The sequence below is a fragment of the Manis pentadactyla genome, chromosome 8 (assembly GCF_030020395.1).
Source record: "Manis pentadactyla isolate mManPen7 chromosome 8, mManPen7.hap1, whole genome shotgun sequence".
NCBI lineage: Eukaryota > Metazoa > Chordata > Mammalia > Pholidota > Manidae > Manis > Manis pentadactyla.
In genome coordinates, this window is record NC_080026.1 from 12,874,634 (window position 1) to 12,901,451 (window position 26,818).

Consider the following 26,818-nt stretch of genomic DNA (forward strand, 5'->3'; position numbering starts at 1 on the left):
AGATTTCACATGCTTGCCTAGAAATACACCTTTATAAGATAATCTCCCAGGACATATGCCCAGCCACAGAGAAACCTGTCTAAAGTCAGAAAGTTTAGAAAGTAACAAAGTGATATTGATTCTTACTTGCTTGTAGTTTCTACAAATCCCCAATACTGTCCTGCATACACTGGCAAAAAATATATATAATCAATCTCATGAATTTAGCCACAGATTGCATATATTTAAAATTTGTTACTTTTTCATTCAACAAAGAAATACCTCCTCTGTGTGAAGTGGTTAGCTAGAAGCTGGGACAGTACGTGGGAAAGTGTACTTGGTCCCGATCTGGAGGAAAAGGGCACCATTATTTTTATTTCCATTATTGTTCATAGGCCTTCTAATTTGGGCCTAATTTACTTCTCAAATATTTTATTTATTTCCAATCTCTCTTTTTAATTTAGAATTCTGTGCTTACGGAAAAATCTTTCATCCAGTTTGAAAAACAAGGTAACACAATGTTTTCCCTCCCCTATCCTGCCTTCTAATTTGACTGTAAATTAATGATTTTATTTTTCAGAGTTCATTTCAAATCTCTGCAGAGGATTTAACAATGGAATACCAAAATCTCAGGTATTTTCCTTTAGCTCGTTTTTAAAAACCCTCCTTACATATAACTTATGTACTTGTGCTTTATCATATTTACTGTTGTTAAATGAAAATTATTTTGAAACAACTTTAGGTCATATTTCAATTGCTCTTTTGACATTTCATTGATCAATATTTCACTAAAGATATTAACTTTCTCTAGGATACAGAGAGACTAATAGAATTTACACAAAAATTTCTGCTGAATGAATTTCCCCACCTTCTTGGTGATTGTACACCTGCCTTCCTTATAAGGAAAACAAGGAAGTAAATCATGCTGAAGTTGCTTTTAAACACAGCTTTTCTTCTTTACCTGTCCAGGTAGCCTCTGTTTTCATTTCAGTCGTAATGAAAACTTTTTAATTTACATCTCAAGTTTCTTTTCAAAACAGTGTAAGTAGTATTTACAATTTTATACTTGAAGAAAAATAAAAGACTTTAACAATGTCCAGCTTCGGTCTTGTAACGTTGAAGGTAATTCATTTTTTGATCTGTCTGCACAGCGAGAACTGAACCGAATGGGGATTGAGCTGCTCTGCCTGTGCTTTCTATTTCTGGGAAGGCATGATCGCGCACAAGGTAAGCCCTAAGCTCTCTGATATACTGCTTTCCTGGCATATGCTTGACAAACCTGTCATTTGGTTCAGAAACTAGGGCCGAAGTCATTTTTTACTTGATCTGTTCAATTGCCCTTCTGCCATTGAGCCAACACTTTAACGAATCACAGGCAGAGACAGGGCTGTTCGCGCAGCAAATGCTCTAGGCTTAAGGTAAATAAATACAAAGGTTGCACGGGCATTTTGATGAGGAGAATTAAACAGTGTTACTGCACACTCGGACTTCTTAATACCTTAGGGGCAACCTTTTTGGTAACTTTTCTAGCTATTTCATTGTAAGGGTCTTTCACTTAGGAGTAATAATCTTGAGAGAGAGAAAAGATTAATTTTAAAAATAAAAACATAGTACATTTAAGAGAGAAGTATTTTTTAATGGATACAGATAACTTAAAAAAATTAAAGGGGATGACATTGAATGGGTATAATAAAGATAAAGCGTGGGTTTGTGAACATTGAGATTTTTTTATATTACGAGAAAGAAGAGAATGATCCTTTTGGGCTAATAAAACATACATGTTGTCAATGTGGTAGTACAAATACAAACATTTAATGAATTTCTAACATTTAGAGGACTGATCTTTGAAAACTAAAACTTCATTATTTTTTGCTTCATTCAAGTACTTTAAGAACTGTAAGTCTCGTACACTTGGTGGCCGGAGTGTGCTGAATTCCTTGTCTTGCTGGGTTTAAACATAGGTGGCTGTGCGTTGGGAGGTGTGGAAACCTGTGAAGACTGCTTGCTCATTGGCCCTCAGTGTGCCTGGTGCTCTCAGGAGGTAAAACAAGTGACTTCAGCATGTGTGTAAAAACTGCAGTTACACTTACGTTCATTCCATCAGAGATCATTCTATGTCCTGCTTTCTGTGAAGTTGTAGGAGTGGAATCTTATAGCAGAAGATCTAAGCTTTGGTAGATCAAAGTGTCAGTCATGGGATTACTTTTAAAAACAATGTGCGGAGGGAGTGAATGTCAAATTTTTCCGAAAAAGACTTAACTCAGGATCCTTTATTGAGCCTGATTCCTCCTATTTTAAAGCCATTTCCAACTGGCTACATGGAAAATGCCAAGGCTCAGAGATCGTGGAGATGATATTTTCTAGTGTTAAACACACATTTTGACTTCAGTATCAGAGTTGTATTCCACCTGGGAACCAAGATCCATTCAGAACCACGGCTCAGTGCTAAGAGAGGTGTTGTAGGTATGGGGTAAATTTTACTGTTCAGATATTATACAATTCCTTTAAAAATGAACGTTTTCATGAGCTTGTTGCCTCTGCCCCACAATCCATGACAAATCCCGAAACAGACATTCCTTATCTGATCGAACCGCAAACTATGCAAAAGCAGCGAAAGGGAGTGGGGAGATACACATCTTAAGTCACTGCGCCCTGTGACACTACAGAGCCATCTGTCAATGATTCTTGGTGAGAAAGACCTGCCTTAGCTCGTTCTGGATTTAAAACAGCTCTCTACTGCATCTGGTAAGGAGAACCTAACTACAAATCAAAGCATGCAAATGCTAAGCATACAAGTGCTTACATGAGGAACATGTTCGAAGGGGAACAAACCTGGATACCCTACTCAGGACCAGGCTGTAACTGTTGAAACTCAGATTCCAAGTTGAATCTGTTATTCGTGCAGGAAGGCCTCACAGACAACAGAGCACAAACCCGGCTTGCTCCGCCACTACGGCCCCAAATGATGGGGCACAAATAAAAGTGTGACAGAATGTTATGCTTTTTTGAGCTCATGTGTCGAAAGCAGGTTTGAGAATGAAGAAGAAAAAGCCCACATTTTTTTTTGACAGTGACTCCCTGACAAAGACAAGTGTTAGCTTCATGCCACAGACAAAAATCACTCTAATGCCCATCTCTAGACTTTTGATTTAAATGCCTTTTTTAGCATTCATTTAAGAGAGCATCTTAAGTTACTTCTGAGAGCTTTAATTACATAAAGTAATGCTGTAATATACAGATCAGGATAATCCTTGGTATCCAAATTATTGTCAAATTTTAAGGCCAGATTATTTTAAGAGGTCAGTCTAAGAGTAGAAATAATCATATCAGTTGAGGCAAATAGAGCAAAAAATAAATGTGGCTTCTCCTTAGAGCAGATAAAAAAAGGTCCTATGTAACATCCCCTCTGAGAGTTTGACAAAGACTGTGACTCTAGGTGATGCTGTGTTGAGGGATTCTGAGGTTTTGTCAAACCACTGTTTGCCTTGGATACATCACAGGAAGTTACGGAGTCCTGCCACCCATAGTGCAGCACCTCAAACATCTATAGCCTCGTTGATAAATAACAAATTATATCCTTAAAAACCAAATGCAGAAGAAATATAACTTTCCTAGCTGGTGAAAAAGCAGGTGTAGTTTAGAATTCTAAGGGATGTGGAAAAACGATATGAGTTTGCTTTTCTCCAAGTATGACAGTCATTGGGCCTCACATTCAACTGTGCCTAGAGCCTCCCCAGATCTAGAGCAGCCTCGGCTCTCAGATAAGACAGGTATTTATCTCTTGGCTCTGTTCCGAGTGCCACAAGGCTGCAGCGGCCACAGCTCTGCCTGGAAACCTTCACGTCACTGGCTCCTGCTACCCAGGTAGATCAGAAGGGGACTTGGAAACTCCGAGGTCCCGCACAGAAGGGCAGTCTTCTGTACCATATTCTTTTTCACTTCCCTTCCCCATCTCCAAGTCTTGGAGAAACTTTTAAAGACCTTGAACTGGAATAATTTAAGATACTGAGTTTGAAGTCCCCAAGAGGTCAACGTTAGTGAAGTGACACCGTAATGTAAGGATAATGCATCCATGAATTCAACCAGGACAGAACTAGGTAGGAATCTGTCACAATCCATGCTCTCTGGGTGGACATAGAAAAGGCTCTTTTTGTCACTGGATTTGATATCAGACACACTGAGCATGTGGTTAGTCCTAGAATTCCATGAACCTGCAGGTCATACCGAAGAGGTAAGGTCAAGAGATGACGTTGATTCTATGATCTAACTGTTTGCAAAGATCTGGTCATGGCCTAGAAAAAGCTTTAAGGATGTGAGCACTTACCAACAACAACCGTTGTTAGGTGAAGTCAGTTGAATATAATTAAAAGGAGAATCCTATTTTACTCAGAATTTTACTGGCAGAATTCTCTGGTTATTCTGCCCTAATTTAACTTTAGATCTACAGTCAGCGTCAGACATGTCAGGATATGATACATTGAGTAGGGCGAGATGACTAACTGGCAAAGCAAGTAAAAAACATTAACTTGTAAAGCAATGCAGATTTGTCTTTTTTCTTTTCCTTTTTAGAATTTTACCCATCCATCTGGAGTTGGAGAAAGGTGTGATACCTCAGCAAATCTTCTAGCTAAAGGATGTCAACTATCCTTCATCGAAAACCCTGTCTCCCAAGTAGAAATACTTAAAAATAAGCCTCTCAGTGTAGGCAGACAGAACAATAGTTCCGACATTGTTCAGATTGCACCTCAAAGCTTGACTCTTAAATTGAGACCAGGTATGTTATGATTTACACGAGCGTTGGTTCTTATAATAAACCTAATGTCACATATGATAATACCCCTATTCCGCTACTACACCCTGTACCTTATCACATGTCACTGGTTATTATGACTCAGATTTCCCATTCTTAAGGAAACAGAGAATTGCTTGGCTAACACTTTTCTTAATTCACATTGGTCACTTACACTCCAAATGTATTACTAAAAAAGCCTTACCTAATAGCGACCATTTAAACTACTCAAATGTTAAGGCTCACCTCACATTTCTTCAAGCGTTGTAAGGTAGCTTTAAATTCCCCTTCATTTTGTTCTCTTTCTGTAAAACCACATACAAAAAATTCAGCTTATCTTCCATCTAAATGGATGCTATTTCTCCCAAGGAGATATAAAATACCCTAACTTTAACCTCCTTCGGTAGCTCTAAACTCACTGTGGAAAGATTTTCACGGGCTCATTCATTTACAAACTTTATCGCATAGTTTACAAAATCCTAAATGTCTCCAGTCAGTTCTTATTGACATGAAACAGACGGCCATCCCAGTTATTGGCTAGTCACACATAAGTCTTGATGTGTTTGTATGAATGTGCTTTTCTTGTGGGGGCTTTGCAGGCGGTGAACAGACTCTGCAGGTGCAAGTTCGCCAGACGGAGGATTACCCGGTGGACTTGTATTACCTCATGGACCTCTCAGCCTCCATGGATGACGACCTCAACACAATCAAAGAGCTGGGATCCCTGCTTTCCAAGGAGATGTCGAAACTAACCAGCAACTTCAGACTGGGCTTCGGCTCTTTTGTTGAAAAACCTGTCTCCCCTTTTATGAAAACAACACCGGAAGAAATTGCCAACCCTTGCAGGTAAGTAAACGATTCTCTGGCATCTTTGGACACTGAGTTTTCTGGAGAGATAGTCATTCTGAGCTGCAGTTGGCAATAGCTTGCTAACTCCCTGGTATTTCCTGCCTATCTGGTTGGAGCTCAGCAGCTCTCTGTTGCCTGGCTTGTTCAGAACTGAGGTGACGTTATCTTAACATGTGATCCTAGTTTGAGTCCTTGCAACATCTGCAGGATCCGTTTCTCTGTGTAGGTCAGGATGTGGCACACTTGGCTTTGTGTTCTGCAGACAGGGGGACCAAGTTCCCATGGGCTTGGACCATCCACAGCCCTTCAGAGACCTTCTGTCCTCAATGACCACCACTTTCTGGGGCTATTCGACAGTGACGCACACTTTTTCAGAGTTTCTCCATTACAATCTCTTCTTCTACAAGAAAAACATTTTTTGCAGCTTCTTCTGACATACACTGGGAAGTTTGGATTCCTCTTCTTGCTTGGAGAAGGCATTTGCAAGCTTCACCTCTATCAAATTCAGTTGGAAATTAGGGAGTGACTCCATCAGAATCTGCTATCATTAGCCATTTAAACCACGTACTACCCAGGTGATGGTCAAGGGCAAGTGGTGCTTGTGATGGCTTGCCTGTACAGTCATAACATGTTCATAATCAAATTATCCATTATTCTTCATTGAAAAACACCCACTATTTGCTCTTTGACGGACCTTATGCTGAAGGTTTCATATACATGATCTCACTCACACTTCGTAACAGCAGGTCAAAGCAGGTTTCTTCATCCCTGTACTAAGAGGAAGTAACAGAGGCTCTAAGAGGCTAATAATTTGCCCAAGGCCACATGACTAATCAGTAATCTGTGCCAAGATGTAGGCTGGTCCAAAACAAAGCCCTTTACTACTATGAATCTGGTGTGTATGAAATGACTTCCCAAATATATATTGACTTTTAATGTCATATACACCCACAGCATCAATCTTCAGAAAATACAGCTTTTATAATATCATTTTAAAACATTTCAGTGGGGTTCCCAACTAGAATTGAACATAGCCAGAAATAACTTGACCATGAAAGGAATTTAACACCGATTGTAAATCCTAGGAATTGTGTTTGGTTGCAAGTGTCAGAGATAATGGCTTAGAAAGGGAGAGATTTTTTTTCTCCTTTTCACAAAAAATAAGTCTAAAGAAAGGCAATTCAGGGCTGGTATGGCAGCTCCACAGACATCAAGGATCCAGGTCTCTTCTTCTTCCTGCTGTACTGTGATTGGCTCTTGGATTTTATCTTTATGATCCAAGGAAGCTTCTGGGCTGCTACATCACTTCTTCATTCCAAGCAGAAGAAAAGGAGGACAGAGGGGCAGATCAATAAAGGGCACTGTGTGACTCCCCTCACCTCATTTTGTTGAGCTATAATTGGCAGTGTACTAAAGTGCATACATCAGAAATGCTCAGTTCATTAAGTTTTGACAATCAAACATATCAAATGTAGTCACCGCCTAAAACATGATGCAGCACATTTCCATCACCTCAGAGAGTTCCATTATGCCCCATTATAGTCAGTTCCACTCCCCCAGAAGCCACCACTTTCTGATTTCTGTGTGATTGGTTTTACCTTTTCTTGGATTTCATGTAAGTGGAATAATGTAGTACTTACCTTTTGTATCTGGTTTCTTTTGCTCAACATGTTTTGGAAATTCATCCATGACTTTGAGTTCATCAACAATTTGTTGATGTTTGTTTTAAGTAATAGTCCATTGATAGATGTACTGTACTTTGTTTATTCATTCTTCCACTGATGGGCATTTGGGTTGTTTCCCATTTTTTGACCATCATGAAAAATTCTGCTATGATCACTTGCATATATCTTTGTGTGGGTGTATGCTTTTATTTTTCTTGGATTGAAGCCTGCAAATGGAATTGCTGAATTGTATGATAAGGGTAGTTTTAATTTTTAAAGAAACTATCTAATTGTTTTCCAAAGTAGACGTGCCATTTTGCGTTTTCATCATCAATGTGAAAGGGTTCCAGTTATTCCAAATCCTGTCTAACACTTGGCATTGTCAGTCTTTTTAATTTTAGCCATTCTCATAGGTGTGTGTCTCACTGTAGCTTTCATTTGTATTTTTCTTAATGACAAAAGATGTTGAGCATCTTTTCATGTGTTTTTATGCCATGCTCATATCTTATTTCATGAAGTATCTTTTCCAATATTTTGCCCATTTTTAAAAATTGGGCTTTCTTCTTAAAATTCGGCTTTCTTCTTACTATTGTATTGTATCAGCTCTTTGTATTTTCTGGATGAAAGTTCTGTGTCAAATATATGTTTGCAATTATTTCTCCCAAATAAAATCTATGGATTTTATTTTTATTTTTCTAGCAATGTCTTTGGCCAAGCAAAAGTTTTTAATTTTGATGAAGGCCAATTTATCAATTTTTAATTTGTGCCTAGTGTATTTTTTTGTCCTAAGAAATTTTTGTTGATCCTAATGTCACAAATATTCCCCCAAGTTTTCTTCTATAAGCTTTATAGTCGAAGTCCTTACATTTACGTCTATGACCTCAAATTAGTTTTTGTATTTGGAATTTGGAAAAAAGTTCATTTTCTGTCTTCATGCAACTATCCAATTCTTCCAGCACTATTTGTTAAGCAAGCTTTTCCCTTCCCCATTGAATTACCTCAATGACTTTGTTAAAAAGCAATTGACTATGTAAGTGTGAGTCTAATTATAGACACTCTATTCTGTTCCATTGATCCATTGAATATAAAGCTTACAGTCTTAATTACTGTAGCTTTATAAAAAGTCTTGAAATTGGGAGTGTAAGTTCCTCCAACTTTCTTTTGTTTTTGGCTATCCAAATTCTTTGCACTTCCAAAGAAATTTTAGAATTGGCTTATCAATTTCTTCAAAAAATATGCTGATAATTTGATTAGAATTGCATTGAAACCATAGGTTGATCTGGAAAGAATAGCCATCTTATAAATGTTGAATCTACCAATCATTGCCCATGAAATATATTTCTATTTATTTAGATTTTGTCTTCTTTCTTTCAGCAATGTTTTGTCATTTTCATGGTAGACAGACTATTCATCCTTTATTTGATTTATACTTAGGGTCTTTTAAAATGCTGTTGTTAATAGTATTTTTTACATTTTCATTTTCTAATTGTTGATAACATGCAGAAATGAAATTAATTTTGCATATTCACTTTGTATCTTGTTACCTTGATAAAATTTCTGATTAGCTCTAGTCTGATTTTTTTGTAGATTCCTTAGTAATTTCTGTGTACTTGGTTATGTCATCTGTGAATAACAACTTCTTCTTTTCCAATATTTTTGCCTTTTCTCTCTTTTTCTTGCCTTATTGTGCTGGCTATAATCTCTGGTACAATTTTAAATAGAAATGGGGAGAGAGAGAGCATTTTTCTTGCTTGTGATGTTAAGAATATAGTTTCAACCATTAAGTATATCATTAGTTGGTGGATTTGTGAATTTCTTTTGTTAGATTGAATAAGTTCCCTTCTATTCCTTGTTTGGTAAGATATTTTTAAAAAGTTATAAATGGATGTTGAATTTTATTTCCTCACCTTAGGAGTTTTATCAGAAATTTTATGTAACAATTTATACTTGCATCTTACTGGCCAGGACTTAGGTGCATGGCCATAGCTAGCTGCAAAGGAAGCACATTGCCACTCCAAATAAAATCAGGATTCTGTTAGTAGGGGAGAAAGAAAGAACAGATACTTAGTGGCATTTAGTAGTTCTTGCAACACTGAACAAATGGATTTCTGGAGAGGTATAATGATTTGTATCCTGAAAAATGTTGCATAATTAATTTAAGGTATGATTATTGTTATCAATTGTTTGATTCACTTGTAAGGGGAAATAGGCTCCATGCTAACAGCCTCCTAACTTTTTAACATAAAAGCATTTTTAATACTTCTGGCCAGAGAATGTTGTACCTGACTAAAATCTGTATTTGGATCTTTGGTATGTTTTGTGTCTTCCTCCTGCAACAAGCTTCAGCAGAGGCTCATAGAACATTTCCATCTAGGATTACAACGTGCAACTTCTGCCCCAGGGGGGTTTGTTTAAAATCCTTTCTGTCACAGACCAGATAAGATGTTGTAACATGAAGCACAATAATGACTATAGGAAACAATGACTATGGAAAGTTACCAGAGAAAACAATTAAAATTAACAAACTTAGGTGGCCCAGCTAAGACTGCAGCCCAGCATCTAACAGTAAGACCCCGTCCTTAATCAGGTGTCTAGAAAATGAAAGGAGTTTGGCTTTCTATAGCTCTGACTGTATTTCATTCAAGCATTCATTCATTCACTCGCTCAGCAAAAGCTTACTGAGCTCCAACTATGTACTAAGCATTGTGCTAGGCATGGAGATATCTGCAAGAAAAAGACCTGGGCCCAGCCCTCACAAAGCTGAAATTCTTTGGGCAGCAGACACACAGTGTAGCATGGATTCATCTACTCACACATAATGTCACCCTTAGGTGAATCAGTTCACCTCTTAGAGCTTCAATTTGGAATAACAATGCCAATCACACAGAGTGGTTGTAAGGATCGGGTGAGACGATGAATGCAAGTATTTCATCCTGGGCTTGATCCAGAAGTTCTCAATAAATCGTAGCTGCTCTCAACACCAATAGAATGAAGTTAAGGAGAGACCAGATTGCTGTACACGATGTGGTGAAAGGGGACCCAAAGGAGGATCACATATTTGATCTCTAGAAAGGTAACTATTTTCCTATTTTCTAAAGATGTGGCTTTTATTCTTATTGGCAAATTTTCCATTAAAGTTATTAGTAAGTTTTTTCTGGTTTCCCATTATATCCTTAATTCTCTGTCTGTCTGTCCAGATAACACCCCATACACAAATTCACACCAAGAATTCAAACACCAAACACAAGAATCAATCCTTTGATCAATTCAAACCTTAAAATTATGGAATAAAATGTTCTTTAGTAGGAAGGCAGTAAGAGGTAAGAGGACAGGGCATGGAGTTTTTCAGACCTGGGTTTAAATCATAACCTTGGACAAGCAGCTTACTCTGTTCACCTATAAATAGGGATAATAATATTCACCTCCTAAAGTGCTTGTGAGAACTGAATGAACTCAGAACATAACGAACATTCAAAACAAGTATTAATTTTCTTCCTCTCATAAATACTTAGTATCTCTTGTTATTTTAATTGAGTGGTCCTCAAACTTTTAGATCTCAGGACTCACACTCTTAAAAAGTAAGATACCAAAGACCTTTAATTTATGTGGGTATCTATCAGTATTCACCATATTAGAAAGAAAAACTGAAAAAATTTAAGAATAATTACTTATTGATTCATTTTAACAATTACTATAAGAAACACTACATATTATAATAATGCATCTTTATGAAAAATAGTCATATTTTCCAAAACAAAACATATTAGCAAGAAGAGGTCACTGTTTTACATTTTTAAAAATCTCTTAAAAACTGGCTTAATAGAAGTCAACCAGATTCTCATATCTGCTTCTGCATTTAATCTGATGCAATAGTTTGTTTTGGTTGAATTCCATGAAGAAAGTCAAACCTCATATATAATTGGAAAAGGAGACACATTTAATAGCTTTTTTCAATTATGGTGGACATTCTTCTATGATATTACATTCAAACCAGACAAGAGGTCTAATTTACTTTCAATGTGGAATCTGAAACAATATAATTTAACATTTCATATTGTTACATTAAAAGCTATTGCTCTGTCTTATACTTTGAATGACTCTTTTAGCCCATGTGTGTGATTTTGTAATATAATTCTTTGGCTGTTTGGAAAATATTATTTCCCTGAATTACGTACATCTTCCAAATTTTATGGTATAATATCAAAAAGTTACATTTGTTAATATCACCATAAATCTCATCACATAAGTCTTGAAGCATTGAGAGCTATTCATCTCATAAATGGCAGATTAAAGCTTTCTGCAATTCTAATTTTCTAGTTACCTAGAATTCTACCACTGGCAACAAATACTGACAGTTGCTCTCTTTGAAGTGACAGGCTTGCTTTCTTCATTTTTAAGAACTTGTCTGCCAAATGCCCAAGTTGGGATAATAGTTTTTCAAGCATTCTTTCAGGTAAAAGTGATGTTTTATAAAAAAGAGGACAGTTAGCTCAAACAATCACAAAAGTTCTTTTCCACTATAACATTATACTTGGGTGTGCAGCAGAAACTCACATGGCCACACAGAAATGATTTTAAAAAAACATGTATGTGAAGGTATAAACAATAAAATTAATAACTTTCACTACCTCATCAAGGACATTCAAGTGAAACTAGCAAGTTTTAAAAAATTATTATGGTAAATGCTTGCTGGTAAAAAGTATAAGGACTATTAGTGTCATGCCACTGCCTTGATCTATGCTAAAGCACCAGCAAGTTTTACTCACCACTGCTTTTGCATCATCAGGGCAAATGTCAACACAATGAAAAACACAAATAATATCTTTTATTATTCTGAACAGAGATTGACCTTAAGGACTCTCTGAAAAGATGTCAGGGATCTCTGTGAGCCTGTGCATCCACTTTCAAACCCTCTTTTTAAATCTAATCTCTATTGCTCTTTGGAGTAACCTACTTTCTTTATCTTCATTGAATGGAGGGTCACTAAAAATTTAGTTCACCATATAAGAATGCTGAAGTAGTTTACAGTTTTGAAAGAAGTTTCCCTGCTGTTGTCTAAAATAGAGCAACAAAGAACATACTTTACCCATGTTTATATTTGCAAATGAGTTGTAATGTGCAATTAAAATATTTCATAGGGCGAAGGTCAAATTTTCTCCCTCTATAAAACATTTTGGGAGATTTCTTTTTAAATCTTATTCCATATATGCTATGCTGTTTTTCGTTTGGTTTTGTTTTTGAATTTGACACCAAAGTGAAGAATTCATTGTAGTTTTGCAAAGGAGGAAACTGGCGCATGGCATGCTTAGATTTCCTACTTGTGCACACACATAAACATATATGGGTAAACAATATAGTCTCTTATTGCAGAGGTGATAACAAGCTCATGTGAGAACAGAAATAAAAAGAAGAAAACGGAAGTCATTTCTAATCCCATTCAAAAAAGGTGGCATTAACTTTTTGATATATTTTATTATAGTCTTATTTTTATGAATATCTATTTTAAATGTTAACAAAAATATAAATAGTACATTTTAAACTGTGTTTCATAATTATCCTGCATTTTAAATGCAAAGCTGTTGTTGTCTAGGTACTCAAAATCAAGTTATTTGGTGATAAGTATATATTTCTTTCAATTGCTATGCTAAGAAAATAACAACCAAACATGAGCATTTGTTAGAGGAAGAACTCTGACCAAATCAGGGCCAGTCTCCACCCAAATTTCCTGCCATGACCCAGCTCTGACATTCTGCTTTGCTGAGCTACATTGGCCTCCCTGCACATGAATCTAAAAAGATTGAAATTTCATTCCACTTTCCACAAGCATAGAGTTCTAGTAAAATACACAGCAAATAATTCTGGCCAACAAAGATGCACATTTCCTACAAAAAGATAGGAATGCTAGTTCTTTGGTTTCAGAAGATGTTCAAATGCCATTTTGGTACAGTGTCAACCAACAGCCCTGCATGAAAGATAAAACTAAGAGCTGCTAAGAGTAGTAGGTCCCAGGGACAGTAGTATACCTCAATACCTCATCTGGTTACATACTTTTTATCTCATGTAATCCTCACAAGAACCTTGCACAGGAGGTACTACCATTTTCATTGTACAAGTGAGGATACTGAGGCACAGTAGTGTTCATACCTCATCCAAGGACAGACAACTACACAGTCTCAGTATTTTTATTCTAAACTAATGTAAATCTAATTCATTTCCTTCCACCCTTCCACTACTTCAAATACTACATGAGCAATTAGAACAAATTGCTAAATTGTTGTCATTTAATAGGGTAACTATTAAACAAATTAGATCTCTTCCTCATATAACTCTTTAAAATACATCTCATTATTTGAAGGTAGGAAAAAACCTGACTACATAAAAAGTTTTAAGGTTCATAGCCAAATATATCATAAACAAATGTTTTATTAAAAGACAAACTACAAAGACAAAAGTTAATATTCTTAAAAGATAAGAGTTCTTAAAATTAAGTTAAGAGCAAAAAAAATCCCCAAAAGAAAATGAGTACAGAATACAAGCTGGCAATTGACAAAAGAAGAAATACAATATAGGGAAAATGGAAATTAAAAATTAAATCCTCTTTTTAACTAATAAACTGGTACAATTGTTTCTGTTATTTTTTTTAATGATGCAATTGTCACAAACATTTTGGAAAGGTGTTTGCTAATATGGATCAAAGGGTTACCTAGCAATTCAAAGAATCAATTCTAAGCAAAGATCTAGCATATTTGCAAAGATGTATATAGAAAGATCACTACATTATTTACACAAAGATTTATGAAATAGAATTACAGTAATGGAGGCATGATCAAATGAACTATTATACCTCTCATTACTATTAAAATTTGTGTTTTCATATTCTTCTTTCCAGTCTTTATATAAAATCTTTATTTTTCTTCAATGAACATGCATTATTATTTTAATCAGGAAACAACATGATTCTAGAGATATCCTTAGGTACATCCATATCTATCCTCAGGTCTGTGCTAGACTCTGTGAAGTGATTTATGTGAGAAATGACACTAATGTTAAGTGAGAGCTATGTTTACTTTCTCTGAAAAACTCATTGTGCTGCGTGCCTTGCATACTTGATCTCTTTCAAGCCTTACAACAATCCTGCCAGGCAGACACTATGTGTGGTCAGCACATCAGTTTCAGTGAAAGCTGATGCAAGATATTAAAAATAAGAGAGTATGATTGTCTTCCAAGAGTTAAAGTTAAATATAATAAATCAGAAAGGAGATATGCAAAATTCTCTAGAAGCAACTGGCTCCTGGGCCCGTCAGACCAGGTGTCATGACCTAGCTGAAAGAATGAACAGCCCTGGTAGGTCGTTGAATGCTGACCTACCAGATCACAGAGCAAGAAGGGCCACATCCATCCAAGAACCTTCGTCAAGCAACTTCCAGAGTCCCCAGTCCTGTTGGCTGCAAGAGCTTCCCAAACTTCTGTTAGTGGAAGAAACTAACCACAGACTGGGGAGGAGCCAGGTGTGACCAAGAACATTTTTCTGGCGATGGCCACCTTGGGACATCTCACACTGTACCATTCAATACTGGGGTCTTCTAACTCTCCTTGTTCTGAAGCCTGAGGAACATCAGATTTTAACCTTCCATGAAAGTTTACTGACAGGAGGAAAATGACTACGTTTTCAGACACCAGCATTCTGATCCTAGTAGTGTTCCATTTATCAGTGTGAATGAATCCATAGTCATTCTGGTTTGTAGAGCTGATTTTTGCCATTCACAGGAGTCTTGTTCTATAAAATCTCCTCAAACACTGAATTAACCAATACTGAACTGGTGCTCCTAGAGGAAACACAGGGTTAGGTTCCTGTGAGTCTCTGGTCACTTTTCACCAATGGATCAATATATAACCTTGTTTTCTGCACATTTCTGTTTAAGGACACCTTAGTTAATGTATACTGTTGATTCATTAATATTGAACTCACAGCCAACAGCACCATAATTCATGCCAGAACAAAGCTTATCTAACTCATATTTCCCCTGTAAGGCACATCATGGCCTTCTTGCTCTTAGGAACATAGCGCTTCAGCACTACACGTGGGGGTCGTTCTAAACAGCAAAATCACCAACAAAAAGCACAAGAATTAAAGAACATGGAACCATATGGGCCATGAAAAGGACACTTGTTTACAGTCTGAGAGCTCAAGCAAGAAGGCAGAGCCTTGTTTGACCTCATCTGGGAATGTGTGTTTCAAGGGACTCAAGTTTGTTGCTGCTCTGTACTTGTCTCATACACAAATACTAACTGGCTTTCAGAATAAGAAGTGGCTGAATTCCTGATCAACTCTTCTGCTCAGTTGCAATATCTTTGGAGCAGATCTCATCCTAACATGGCATTTTGCTCATATGTTAATGGATTTAAGTGGTGGTTTTAGTTCTAGGCTGATCCACACCAATCTATTCATAGACACTGAGAAGTGACTACTGGTTACCAAAGGGGAGGGGAGTGGATAGGGGTGCAGAGGATTTGGGGGGACTGTTGAACCACTGTAATGTACATTTGATAATTTTAAAAAATCATAGTAGGAGTCTTGCTTCTACAGCCCATTGCTACTATGCCTGAATAGACTGTGATTAGTGATATGGAGCATCTTTTCATGTGCCTGCTGGCCATCTGTATTTCTTCTTTGCAGAAATGTCTGCTCAGGTCCTCTGCCCATTTTTTGATGGGGTTATTTGTTTTTTGGGTGTTGAGGTGTATGACTTCTTTATATATTTTGTGTGTTAGCCCCTGCCCCTTATCAGATGAGTAGTTTACAAATATATTCTCCCATACTGTAGAATGCATTTTTGTTCTGCTGATGTTGTCCTTTGCTGTACAGAAGCTTTTTAGTTTGATGTAGTCTTACTTGTTCATTTTTGCTTTTGTTTCCCTTGCCTGAGGAGATGTGCTCAGGAAAAAAATTCTCATGCTTACATTCAAGAGATTATTGCCTGTTTCTTTGAAGAGTTTTATGGTTTCATGCCTTACATTCAGGTCTTTGATCTATTTCAAGTTTATTTAGACAATAATCCAGTTTCATTTTCTTGCATATAGCTGTCCAGTTTTGCCAACACCAGTTGTCAAAGAGATTGTCTTTTCCCCATTGTATATTCATGGCTCCTTTATTATATATTAATTGACCATAGATGTGTGGATTTGCATCTGGGCTCTCTAATCTGTTCCATTGATCTATGGGTCTGTTCTTGTGCCAGTACCAAATTGTTTTGATTACTGTAGCTTTGTAGTAGAGCTTGAATAGGGAGCACAATTCCCCCAGCTTTGTTCTTCTTTCTCAGGGTTGCTTTGGCTATTTTGGGTTGTTTTGTGATTCCGTATGAATTTTAGAACTTTCTGTTCTAGGTTATTGAAGAATGTTTTTGGTATTTTGATAGGGATTGCATTCACTCTGTAAATTTCTTTGGGAAGGGTGGCCATTTTGACAATATTAATTCTTCCTATCCATGAGCATGGTATAGATTTCATTTTTTTGGTGTCTTCTTTAATTTATCTCGTGAATGTCTTGTAATTTTCAAAGTATAGGATTTCATCTCCTTGGTTAGGCTTATTCCTAGGTATTTTATTCTTTTTGATGCAATTGTAAATAGAGTTATTTTCCTGATTTGTCTTTCTGCTAGTTCATTGTTAGTATATAGGAATGCAATAGATTTCTGTTTATTAATTTTGTATCCTGCAACTTTGCTGAATTTAGTTATTAGTTCTAGTAGTTTTTTGGTGAATTCTTTAGGGTTTTCTATGTATAATATCATGTCATCTGTGCTACTATGATTTTTCTTCTTGGCAGATAGGACTTGAGGGAGCTGAGAAGGAAAAGACAGGTTCCTCTCTCAATCTTGCTACAGAGTGACTCATACTTGACAGCTTAAGCTATCAGAATACAAAGGAATTGTTATCATCATGTACATTTAATAGTGGATTTTGGTTGAGAGACAATAGAAGGTAGTGATCACACACATACATGGAGGAGTGGGGAATTTGATCACATGATTAACTGTTATCTGAGCTTGAGCCAGTGTAAGACAAACAGTGAGTTCTAAGTGTTAGTTACTAATATGGTCAATTTGGAAGGGGTAGGTGGAAAATGATGAAAGAGCCTTAACAGTAAGACTCAGCCAAATTACAGAGTCAGGCCCTTTAGAAAAATTCATCTTCACTTAAGATGAAGTTTCTAGGCTATTAGATCTATTTTGTGTTGTATCATATTTCATGAAGAATATTTTCACATCTTACTTTTGCAGTAGTATTCCATACTTCTGCTTACCTACTTTTGGATTCAAGCACATTTTGCCATTGACAAATGATGCGGAAAAATTCAATGAAATTGTGAAGAATCAGAAAATTTCTGCTAATATCGACACACCAGAAGGTGGATTTGATGCAATTATGCAAGCTGCTGTGTGTAAGGTATGTTGAGAGGAGTAGTGTTTCACTCTATTAACACAAATTTCATCTCTTATTAACATACTAAAATCTTAGCCAACTTTATCTTTTGTTTAATCACCATATTTCTATATTCAATATGTTAAAGAAACCTTTTGTAATATTTTTAATTTAATCTTGTTGAAACGGGAACTTTTTTTTATACCTAATATTTAAATGATCTAATAAAATTGTAGTCGTGCTAAGAAACATTGGTTAAAACAATAATTATGATTAGTTTTAGAGAATCAAGATCAGATCATAGGTGTACCTTGTTTTATTGTACTTTATTGTGCTTTGCAGATATTGAAGTTTTTTTTAACAAATTGAAGGTTTATGTCAACCCTAGTTAAAGCAAGTCTCTTGGTGACATTTTCCCAACCCCATTTACTCAGTTCACGACTGTGTCACATCTTGATAATTCACAAAATATTTCAAAATTTTTCATTATTTGTTATGGCAATCTGTGATTAGTGATCCAATTTGATTTTACTATCCTAATTGTTTTGGGGGTACCACAAACCTCTCCCATATAAGAAATCAAACTTAATAAATGTATGTGTTCTGATTGCCCCACTGGCCAGCCATTCCCCATCTCTCTCCCTCTTCTTGGGCCTCTCTATTCCTTGAGATGCAACAGTATTGAAACTAGGCTAGTTAATAGCCCCACAAAGGCCTCTAAGTGTTCAAATGGAAGGGAGAGTTATATGTCTCTCACTTCAAATCAAAAGCAAGAAAGTATTAATCCTAGTGAAGAAGGTATGTTGAAAGCTGAGATATTTTGCTGAATGCTAGGTCCCTTACACCAAACAGTCAAGTTGTGAATGCAAAAGTAGAGTTCTTGAAGGAAATTAAAAGTATTACTCCATTGATCATCTGAATGGTAAGAAAGTGAAACAGCCTTATTGCTGATATGGAGAAAGTTTTAACAGTCTGGAAAGAAGATCAAACCAACTACAACGTTCCCTTAAGCCAAAGTCTACTCCAGAATAAGGCCCTAGTATCTGCAATTATATGAAGTCTGAGAGAGGTGAGGAAACTGCAGAAGAAAAGTTTGAAGCTAGCAGAAATTGACTCATGAGATTTAAGGAAAGAGGTTGCCTGTATAACATAAAAGTGTAGGAGAAGCAGCAAGTGCTGATGTAGAAGCTACAGCAGGTTATCCAGAAGATCTAGATCAGGACATTAATGAAGGTGGCTACACTAAACGACAGATTTTCAAGGTAGACAAAACAGCCTTCTATTGGAAGAAGATACCATCCAGGCCTGTAATAGCTAGAAAAAAAGTCAATGCCTGGTTGCAAAGGACAGACTTACTCTCATATTAGGAGCCAGTGCAGCTGGTGACTTTAAGTTGAAGCCAATGCTCATTGACCATTCCAAAAATCTTAAGGCCCGTAAGAATTATGCAAAATCTACTCTGCCTGTGTTCTATAAATGGAACAACAAAGCCTGAATGACAGCATGTCAGTTTACAACGTGGTTTACTGAATATTTCAAGCCCACTATTGAGACCTACTGCTCAGAACAAAAGATTCCCTCAAAATGTTACAGCTCATTGACAGTGCACCTGGTCACCCAAGAGCTCTGATGGAGAACAGCGAGAATAATGTTGTTTTCATGCCTATTAACAGTGTCCAATCTGCAGCCCTTGAATCAAAGAGTAAGTTTGGCCTTCAAGTTTTATTATTGAAGAAGAACATTTCATAAGATTGTAGCTGCCATAGACGGTGATTCTTCTGATGGATCTGGGCAAAGTCAGTTGAAACCCTTCTGGAAAAGAGCCACCATTCTAGATGCTGTTAAGCATTTGTGATTCATGGGAAGAGGTCAAAAATCAATATCAAGAGGGTTTGGAAAAACTTTATTCCAGTCCTCATGGATGATTTGGAGGGCTTCAAAACTAAAGTGGAGGAAGTAACTTCCAGTGGTGGGAAGAGCATGAGAACTAGAATTACAAGTAGAGCCTGAAGATGTGACTGAATTGCTGCAATCTTATGATAAAAGTTAAAGGAACGAGGAGTTGCGTCTTATGGATGAGCAAAAAACACGGTACTTGAGATGGAATCTACTGGTGAAAATACTGTGGAGATTGTTGAAATGGCAATAAAGGATTTAAATATTACATGAACTTAGTTGTTAAATCCATAGCAGGGTTTGAGAGGATTGACTCCAATTTTTTAAAAAGTTCTGTTGTGGATACAATATCATCAAAGAGCATCTCACGCTACAGAGAAGTCATTCATGAAAGTAAAAGTCAAAATGTGGTAGATTTCACTGCCTTGTTTCCAGAAACTGCCACAGCCGCCTCAGCCTTCCGCAACCATCACCCTGGTCAGCCGGTAGCCATCGACATCCAGGCGAGGTCTGCCACCAGAAAAATGGTTATGACCCGCTGAAAGCTCAGATAATGTTTAGTGTTTTTTAGCAATAAAGTAATTTTTATTTTTTAGACATAATACTATTACACATTTAATAAACTATAGTGTAGTGTAAACATAACTTTTCTATGCACTGAGAAACCAAAAACTCATTTGACTCACTTTATTGTGATACTTAATTTATTACAGTGGTCTGGAACCCAAGCCACAATATTTCTGAGGTATTCCTGTGATTTGTTTTTGAATTAATCACGGTGAACAAAATCAAAAGCAGAAATTACTGAAAAAGTAGAAATGCTATGACTCAGTATAAACCACTACCTATGATTAGGTATCTATTGCTTTGAACAAACCAAGTAGGCGTCAGGAGGCACACGGTCTCTACAACAGTGTGGGGACGCGGCTCCTCTTTGATAATCAGACTCATACCCATGGAAATGATTCCTATATTCAGATGACAGCTCTTCATGGAAAATATCACAAACAGATGTGGCTGAAGCTTCTAGAAGGTGGGCGGACCAAGAAACTCTGGAAGGAAGGAAACTTTTCCTTTCCTTAAGGTGGGATGATGCAGCCAGGGTGAACTTTTGCCCAACTAGCCCCTGGACGAATGTTACTTAAAGAGGAGAGCTCTGCTAGGACAGTCAGCAGACCATCCTTAATTGGCCAGATCTTGGGGTCTTACTTTGATAAGCAGCTCTTATCCTTGCATTACATTTATCATTTCCAGATGATACCTGTAGAAAGAAAAATAAGTGCCTGAATGTTGGGTGCCATTTTAACAAAACAGACTTACTTTGAGTCCATTTTGTATTACATTCTTACTAGTTTTGCTTCAGCTTAGATTTGAGATCATCTATGACCTCCCTTTCTCCCTCACCACATTTTTCTGGTAAGTTGAAAGTGGGGTAGTAAAAATAACTATGTAAAAGCAAGATCAACTGGAAACTGGTTGTAATGGAACTGTTTTTTTCTGAAGCATAAATCACCTGACAGTGTTATCCTGGAAAAAGCAAATGCCACAGAATTTCATGTTTTTAAATACATGAAATGACCAACTCACAGTAGATGAAAAAGGCTGAAACAGATAGACCAGCAATGTATTTTTTAATAATCTGAATGTGTCCAATCATAACTGATCCACTCTAATAAATGCCTGCCTCTACCCCATACAATCCTAGTGCTTCTCTTCCACTGCAGGAAAAGATTGGCTGGCGGAACCACTCCCTCCATCTCCTGGTCTTTGTGAGTGATGCGGACTCTCATTTTGGAATGGACAGCAAACTGGCAGGCATTGTCATTCCTAACGATGGGCTCTGTCATTTGGACAACAAGAATGAATATTCCATGTCAACTGTCTTGGTGGGTAACCTGCACTCTATCACGTTGTCAGGGCTACAAGGAGGCAAATGAAGCAACAACCACTGGCATACACTGACGAAAAACCCACACTTGGTGAAAACAGTGCACCTTTTCTGATCTGAGATTAACAGATGGCCCTCTCTCGGTCCCCAGAAACTCCCCAATTTTTCAAAGAGCCCAAGGTGGGCAAACCATAGTACAGTCGGCTTGTTTGTTCTCAATCACAGCTACAGAAAGGGGGGCTCAGATCAAAACAGTAGTCACGTGGGAGTTGCTGGGATTGATGTCCCAGAGCCACGCCCCTCACAATGTCATAGCTTCATGCACTGGGGGCTCCATGGGAAACAATTCATCAGGTACTGCTTAGCTGGTGCTTTTTTTTTTTTTTTTCATTTAAAAAATGCTGGTGACATTTTTGGTGACAAAGGAAAAAAAGAAATACTGAACCTCCACAAAACAAGGAAAAATTTTCAGAGCTCTTTTGATGTACATGATCTTGTTTGATCCTCTGTGTATCTCACTGCTTCCCTTGTACAGACCGTAAGGCTGCCGTGCTTGTGCACATGTTATTCCCTCTGTCTAGAATGCTCTTCCTTCCCCGAGGCTGCTGAGAAACTTTCAATTATCCTTTAAATCCCTGCCCCCATCATGACTGTTCCCAGAGAGCCCTCTTTCGACTACGCTGGGCCCTGAAGCGGTCACCCCTCCCACTCACGCTCACCCAGAGGGGTTGCCTCTCCCGTCACTGTATGGTGGTGCGTTTGCACCTGTCTGTCTGTCCGACTCTAATGGGTGCTCCTCTTTGTCTGTCATCCACATTTGCCTTCACACAACAGGCAAATGTGCTGCATGTTTTCAGCCCTGGAAAGTAAGGCCATCTTCAAATTTAATAAGTAATGACTTCTTTAATTTTAAAGTATTCCTATCACTTGGAAATGACCATGTCAATGGATCAGAAATACAATGTGTTTTCAATTGTTCTGCGAAGAACCTGCAGGACCCCATAAAACCACTTAGTAGCATCAAAAAGGCAGTACAACTGAACCCAAGAACCATCCAGGAAAGCCTCAAATTGGAGGGACATAGGAATGGTTGCAGGACAGCCACCAGCAGGCTATCCCTTCCCCGGCTCTCATCCTGTCTCGTTCAATTCCACAAAGAGTGGCAGATCTACAAGAGTCCCTCTAGTCACATCCATCACAGTCTAACTACTCCGCCCTCGACTCCAGCATTTCCCTAACCTGAGCCTGCTGGCAAGTGGCACTTAGAAGAAATGTGTCTCTTCCCTTGAAAATATGACACTCTATTACAAGTCCTTAAATAAATTTCAAGTGATCTCCTTAGGAGTGACAGAGCGTCATACCCCACATTGACAGGCACTGACTCTTAGGAGTTAATTGGATCTGCAAGATTTGGGAAACAATTATTAAACCAATTAAGTGACTAATACTAATTGTGCATTTGCTTACTTAGAGCAATAGACAACAATGCCTATAAACATTGAAATGCCAAATTCAGTAAGACTTTGAAAGGAATATTCCTTTCTTTATGTACTTTTCAAAAGATACTTAACATTTATGTGTTAATTTTAGGAATATCCAACAATTGGACAACTCATTGATAAGCTGGTGCAGAACAACGTATTATTGATCTTTGCTGTGACCCAAGAACAAGTTCATTTGTATGAGGTGAGCAGGTGCGATGTGGGAAGCTCCTTTGGGGTGATTACTTGACATGACTCTGTATCATTAACTCCGTGAGTTTAATGCACGGATGCCATTAGAAAACCACTAGCACGTGCCAAATATACTGGACACTTGGCAAAGTGGATTCAGTTATTGTTTTCAATTTGAATTATAAACACAGAGGTGCAGTAGGGAGTCGTGGACAGATAAGGTGAGACAAGGCAGAGAGTTGTGGAAACGTGAAGGTAGGTTGGAATCAAGTGCCGATAAACATAGGACCACTTACCTAACAGAAAATTAGTCTTTCTTCCCTTGGACTATTTCATCTGATGAGCAGGGAGTTAATAGAGAAAATTAGGAGAATGGGAGAAAAACTGACTTTAAATTATCTGACACTTCCAAATTAGAGGCATAGAAAAAAATAGAAGGAGAGACAGAACTCAAGCTATTGAGAAGTGATAAGTTGAAGGAAAAAACTTGTTAAATTGGGCCAAAAATTAATTTCTCCCTTAAAGTAGCTGGGTTTGCCATGCAAGTTGTTGGATGGAAGAACCAACAGTCAAAAAGGAACTAACTGTTCCACTCAGTGGAATGATGTTTGTAAATGCCCACAGGAACGGTAAAAGGCATGTGCAAAGGCAGAGAATTTCTGTGGTTTCTTTCCAGCCTAAGAAAACAATATGTCAAAATGCCATGACTTGGAGTGCTAGCAAATGATCTATTCCTAATCAGTAGTTTCACAGAGAAGTCAGGAGTTTCTAGCCTGGGCCCTAGAAAATATAGAGAAAAGAGACATACATTAAGTTGCCTATGTCTTCTTTACAGAAGCTTTAAATACTCCTAAATTCGGAGTCTGATCTCCCATTCCTTTTGAAAGGACATCTTAACTCTCTTGGTGACTTACAGGGCTCACGAACTCTGAGATTATTTCACAGAAGGCTTTGATTAAATGCCACTCACTGCTAAGCAAGGTGCAGCCCGTGAACTTGCACTGCGTTCTGTAGAAAGGATCCGGGAGGCGATCCTATCGTGCATTTTTAAAGAGAGGAGGGTATTGTGCTCCAGGTGAGATTGCCTTCTGCTGAAAACCAAGGAAGTCCCTTGCAATCAAACTGCATACTTGAGGCCTTTGTTCAACTCAAGAGACCAGTAGGTTCACCTGATCTGGGCATTTTCTTAAGGCTCTTTAGTATGGGATACTTGCTTCCAGTGGTTTTAAGTAGTAGAGTTGCAGTAAAGATTTTTTTTTTAAATACCCCCAGTACAATAGTGAATCTATTCTGCCTTTGATCCTTAAGGCTAGAGTAAGAGGACCCCTGCGGTCACATCACCTCCTCCACAGCAGGGCTCCTGTTAGCAGGGGGCGGGGGGGAGCCACAGAACTTCTCTGACAAGGGGTCTGAGAAACACAGTTGATGCTCATGAACATAGACTCCCATAACTCAGTTCACTAATAGTCTGCAAGACTCACAGCTCATTTATACGGCTCCTCAAAACTGCTGTTAACAAGACAGAAGAAGATGAAACATAACTACGTGGCAAAACAGAACCTGTTGGACTGAAGCTTGTTGCATCCACGGTTCCCCTGTTGCAAAGGAAATGATAATTTCCAAGGAAAACACGACATTAGAGCCTGCCTCTAATGCAACAGCAGGACATTTATTTTGCCTGCCTACTAATCTCATTATGAGGCGAATTTATGTTCTGTCATGGTCTGTGGTCTTTACCATCCAGGCTTCGCCAAATTCAAAGAGACATTATCAGGGAGCCACGCAGCGGATCAGGTCCACAGCCCCACTCTATGACTCTGATCCATTGGTGATTTTATTTTTATTCTGATGGACTCATCATTCCATCTGCATTAGTGGAGGCAGGAGGCAGCCTGGTCTAAAAATAATGAAAGCAACATTGCACTTCCCTGAAGGCTTCACACAGCATGAAAATGCTGATCTCTTGTTTTATTGACGATGAAAACTGAAAATAGACCAATAATGGTTTGTGTTGCCTTTCCATTTAAATCTCTTAGAAGTTGCGCTGTGTGTGCACAAGCCCCATGCAGACTGATGTTTGGGTAGCTGTGGTAGGAGGAACACAGTACCAAAGAGTCACTGAAAAATAAAACCAGCCAGAGGATAAATAAAGCAACTAAGTGGTTGGATCTAATGGAAATTCCAGAAGGCTAAATGCTTGCCCCAGCGCTGCGTTAGGCATAGTTATGTGCTCACACTCCAACCAGGAACGGGTCAGGTTCAGGGGCAGCCCATCTTGCAGCAAATAAGATTTATGTTGCCCATGCGTGGGATGCAGGAAAAATGACTGTTTTTCAGGAATTTTCATAGGATGCTTTGGACAGCACAGGTGTGTAGTGTTGCTGCACTTCGTGGCAACAGAGATGAACAGTGGAAAGGATAAAGTAAACGATTTTGCCTCCAGTTTACTGTGACTGCAGTGTGCACCTCAGGCTCCAGCAAACACATCATTTTGAACAAACTTATTATTATGAATAATTTCCTGTTTGTCCAATTAGAGGGTTCAAAAGATAATGATAGATAATAGACCAAGCATTAGGTAGTATACTACATTCTAGTGCTAAACACCATTTTGAGCCAGGATTCAATTACCTAGCTTAAAAAAAATGTTTATCTCCTCTGTTGTTGTCAAATGTTTACCATTAATTTACATTAAGATAGTATCAGACTACTAACCCCCAACTGTCTAATTTGACTAGTCTTTTCTTCCTAGTGAGATACTGACATAAAAGCAATTAAATCAGTGTTCTGAACTATGTTGTCAAATCATATTATTAATCATGTGGGATTATTTACAAGACTTTAAAATGTCCTATGACTTTCAAAATATCTACATCTGACTAGAAAAGATGAGTTTTGTGACGTTCATAACAATAATTATTATATGACCAGGTGTTTATGATGTAGTGTAGTCCAACAGCAGTTAGACAAGATATATTGGTAACAGACACTTCCAGTTTAGTCACTGTATCTATGCCCACTAATTAATGTCCCTGTGGTTGTTAGGATAGAGTGGTGTGTCTAAAGCACGGGGGATAGGGGCCCAAGCAGGTCGTCAGATTATCAGAGCAAAGTTATCAGAAGTATTTTCCAGACTAATTGATAAATCACAACCATGGAAAGTCATTAGTAGTTACCCCTTAGATTACACATAGTACTTTTCTTTTAAAGAACTCAAATACTCATAATATGGAAAATTAACATACAGAAAAAAAAAAGATACAGATTTAAAGTAGGGTATTAAGGAGATGGCCTATTAGGCCAACCCATGAAGAAATATAAAATGGGATTTCATCAATACAAGTCCTAAATATTTCAAGTTTTACACAATCGCCAGAATGTCTAGGGGATCACTTGGACCAAGATGCCATTGACTTCATTCATTCATTCACTCATTCATTCATTCATTCATTCATCAAACATTTCATGATCACCTCCTATAAGCCAAGCCAGCGTTTGTGACTATGGAGAATAAGACAGTGCTTGCCTCAAGAAGTGTCATAGAGCCTTAAGAGACTTGTAGAGCAATATTTTGTCTAAAGAACAGTATGAGGATATTTTAGAGGTTGTGTTCTAGAAAGAGCACTGAAGACAGAATTTTGCTGAAGGGCCAGAG

At 37.7% G+C, this 26,818-nt stretch overlaps 1 protein-coding gene across 4 annotated transcripts in view; it reads left to right on the forward strand.

Annotated features, from left to right (window-relative positions):
* Window positions 1-26,818, forward strand: part of ITGB6 (integrin subunit beta 6) — a 114,997-nt gene that overhangs the window by 42,661 nt on the left and 45,518 nt on the right. For 2 of the 4 annotated variants that reach the window (XM_036884251.2, XM_057505500.1), the window contains 9 exons: window positions 560-612; window positions 791-1,020; window positions 1,131-1,206; window positions 1,941-2,020; window positions 4,549-4,753; window positions 5,368-5,614; window positions 17,565-17,730; window positions 21,327-21,488; window positions 23,081-23,176. In XM_036884251.2, coding sequence (XP_036740146.2) covers window positions 1,146-1,206; window positions 1,941-2,020; window positions 4,549-4,753; window positions 5,368-5,614; window positions 17,565-17,730; window positions 21,327-21,488; window positions 23,081-23,176 — 1,017 coding nt within the window. In that variant the 5' untranslated portion in view covers window positions 560-612; window positions 791-1,020; window positions 1,131-1,145. Of the gene's footprint in view, window positions 1-559; window positions 613-790; window positions 1,021-1,130; window positions 1,207-1,940; window positions 2,021-4,548; window positions 4,754-5,367; window positions 5,615-17,564; window positions 17,731-21,326; window positions 21,489-23,080; window positions 23,177-26,818 lie in introns of those variants that run through there. The other 2 variants (XM_057505501.1, XM_036884254.2) reach the window with 2 other exon arrangements.